This window comes from Chrysochloris asiatica, unplaced genomic scaffold, assembly GCF_000296735.1.
Source record: "Chrysochloris asiatica unplaced genomic scaffold, ChrAsi1.0 scaffold00053, whole genome shotgun sequence".
NCBI classification, from domain to species: Eukaryota; Metazoa; Chordata; class Mammalia; order Afrosoricida; family Chrysochloridae; genus Chrysochloris; species Chrysochloris asiatica.
This window is the reverse complement of record NW_006408571.1, coordinates 13,022,228-13,025,516: the sequence shown is the minus strand read 5'-3', so window position 1 is coordinate 13,025,516 and position 3,289 is coordinate 13,022,228. Positions and strand designations below refer to the sequence as shown.

Genomic DNA, 3,289 nt, shown 5'->3' with positions numbered 1-3,289 from the left:
TGCCAGGTTCACTTAACTTTGGTCAAAGGTCTGAGGATCTCACTAGTAGTTTTCAGAACAAAATGTGTGTGTATCTGTTTGTTAAAGAGAGTGAGAGGGAAGTGTCTGTCCCCTAATGGCGTACACTCATAGGCATGTACATATGTATCTATATGTCAAGTCAGTGTCTGTGCATATATGTTTATATATATTTGTTGTTGTGAAGTGCCATCGAGTCGGTTCTGACCCATAGCGACCCTGTACAGCATTTCCAAGGAGCAGCTGGTGAATTTGAAGCGCCAACCTTGCAGTTTAACCGGCTTTGCAGTCTGGTGTATTAACCCACAGCGCCACACCAGAACTCTCTCTCTCTCTCTTGTTGTTGTTGTTAAGTGCTGTTGAGTCAATTTTGACCCATAGTGACCCTGTACAGGGTTATCGAGGCTGTAAATCTTTACGGGAGCAGAAAGCCTCATCTTTCTCTCATGGAACAGCTGGTAGTTTTGAACTGCTGACCTTAAGGCTCGCAGTGTGATCCGTAACCACTATGCTACCAGAGCTCCTCTCTCTATATCTATCTATCTATCTATCTATCTATCTATCTATCTATCTATACATATCCTGCTGACAAGAGAAGTAAATTCTAGAGTCACTTGGCCAGAGACCACTATATGAACTAAGTTTTCCTACATGCACAGTGAGAGACACAACAGGTTGACCTCTCAGAGTGTTTTCCATGCAGACACCCTAGAAGTTACGGAGACACAGTAGGGCTGGCTCCAGGCCAGAGAAAATAGACAGTGAATGAGGTAGATTTGGAAGGTTCAGTGCGCACACAGTGAGTGCGAGGGCAGGTCCTGGGGCAGGACAGGTGATGAGTCAGCTGTTGAACTCAGGAACCTATCTATACACCTCCAGTTCCAACCCAAGTCACAATGTGTACTTTGATCATGGAGACCAGAGTTGGCCTAAGGAAACATGTCAGATTTCTATAGGCTAAGGGACAGGGAAGGGCATCCCTGATAGTCGGAACATTGTAAGCAATGGCTCAGAGGATTCCTTAAAGACATGAAGACCCTCCACATATAAGGTACTTCCAGGTACTTTGAAAATCACTGAACAAGAGCAGCAAAATCATCATCAACCAGACCTACTCAGTCATCAAATGAGGTTTAAACTTTCCATGTGATTCTGTAGCAGCTAAAATATAAGAAGTTCTGCTTTAATCCATTGTTTCCCTGAGTGTGCTCTTAGAACACTGATCTGAAAAAGAGTAATGATGCTCTGTGAAAGGAAGGTCCATGGTCAAATCGATTTTGAAAACACAACATTATCTACATTGTTTTAGAAAGTCACAGACATATTAAAGGCTCTGGAAAGTCCTGCAGTAGAGAACTTAAGTGACTTAAGATGAATCCAGTGTTTGTTTCTTCACATTGATTTTTTATATTGCCTATTTTGGTGTGGCGCTGTGAGTTAATGCACTGGACTGCAAAGTTATTTTGAATTGCAAGGATGGCAGTTTAAGCTCACCAGCTGCTCCTTGGAAACCCAATACAGGGTCGCTATGGGTCGGAACCGACTTGACAGCATTGAACAACAACAACATGACCATTAGGCAAACACTGATTGAAATCAATCCTGTTTATTTTTCAGAGAAATAACCTAAGAACCAGAGAGCGCAGGGAGATTGAAGAAAATCACAGACCTGGAAAAGAACCGAGTAGTTGCCTCCTACCAGAGGAGTTCCTGGCACTTCCCACAACTCTGTTCGCTATTCCCAGCTTGTGTCTCTCCAAACCCTGCAGCATGAAGACCTTCAATATGACAGAAGTGTCTGAGTTCTTTCTGAAAGGGTTTTCTGCCTACCCTATCCTGGAGCCCCTACTCTTCCTGTTTTGCTCAACTATGTACCTGGTGACGCTGCTGGGGAACACAGCCATTGTGGTAGTGAGTGTGCTGGATGTCCACCTGCACACGCCCATGTACTTCTTCCTGAGTAACCTCTCCATCCTGGACATCTGCTACACATCCTCATTTACACCCTTGATGCTGGTCCACTTCCTGTCGACCCAGAAAATCATCTCCTTCATTGGCTGTGCTGTCCAGATGTGTGTGGGCTTGTCCACGGGCTCCACAGAGTGTCTGTTGCTCGCCATCATGGCCTACGATCGCTACCTGGCCATTTGTTGGCCACTCCAGTACCCTGTACTCATGAGTTGCCAGCTCTGTGTATTGTTGGTGGGAGCTGCCTGGGCCTTCTCTCTCCTCAAATCAGTGACTGAGACGGTCATTGCCATGAAGCTGCCCTTCTGTGGCCACCATGTGATCAGCCACTTCTCCTGTGAGATCTTGGCAGTGCTGAAGCTGGCATGTGGAGACACATCGGTCAGTGAGGTCTTCTTGCTGGCTGGTAGCATTCTGTTGCTGCCCATGCCCCTGACACTCATCTGCCTCTCCTACACTCTAATCCTGGTCTCTATTCTGAGGGTACCCTCAGCTGCAGGGCGCCGCAAAGCCTTGTCCACCTGCTCAGCACACCTGACTGTGGTGGTACTCTTCTATGGTGCTGTCATCTACATGTACATGAAGCCCAAGAACAAGGAGGCCCATGTTGCTGATGAGGTCTTCACGGTCCTCTACGCTGTGGTTACCCCCATGCTGAACCCTGTCATCTACAGCCTGAGGAACAAGGAAGTGAAGGAGGCTGCCAGGAAGGTGTGGAGCAGGAGCTGGACCTCCAAGTGAGGCAGGGTAAGGCTCAGCATCTGCAGTTGTCTCTGGTTAGTAGGTGGTTAGTAGGGAGGCCAGGGTGTAAGTGTGAAAGTTCCAAGAAATCAACAAATGGTTCCACTGACTCTGACACGCAAATAGCTCCTAAAAGGGCCCTCTGCTCCTTTCTCTGGAACCGCCTGAGGCCACTTTTCAGGAATGATCACTGGACTTTCATACTAGCCTCCTGGATGGCTTCAAGTCTTCTGTGAATCTTCTAAAGAGATTTTTTTCAAGCCATTGTACCATCCTCCTGATGGAACTATAAGCAGTTCCCATTGCTCTAGGATAAAGTATAAGCTGTTTAGGCCCAGCAAGCTTTCTCGACCTACCAAATTTCCCAGCCTTCTGCCTCACAGTTTCCCTCGTTCTACCACACTACAACCATATGGGTGTCTTGGTATTCCTTGCACTGCCTGGCACTGTTCTTTCTCTGGTCTTTTCGCACAAAGCAACCACCTCCCAGAACACAACTACACAGGTAAAAGTATTGACTGACCTTTAAGGCCCAACTCCAACACCACCTGCACCAGGAAGC

General features: G+C 46.9%; 1 protein-coding gene across 1 annotated transcript; it reads left to right on the top strand.

Annotated features, from left to right (window-relative positions):
- The first annotated feature begins 1,788 nt into the window (after window positions 1-1,788).
- Window positions 1,789-2,727, top strand: LOC102819752 (olfactory receptor 13J1-like). Its single transcript, XM_006863179.1, has one exon. It carries the CDS (start codon window positions 1,789-1,791, stop codon window positions 2,725-2,727), a length of 939 nt encoding a protein of 312 aa, XP_006863241.1.
- The last annotated feature ends 562 nt before the right edge of the window (window positions 2,728-3,289 follow it).

Bases quoted from the DNA above. Each gene is read 5' to 3' on its own strand.
- LOC102819752 (XM_006863179.1), top strand. From the start codon at position 1,789: ATGAAGACCTTCAATATGACAGAAGTGTCTGAGTTCTTTCTGAAAGGG.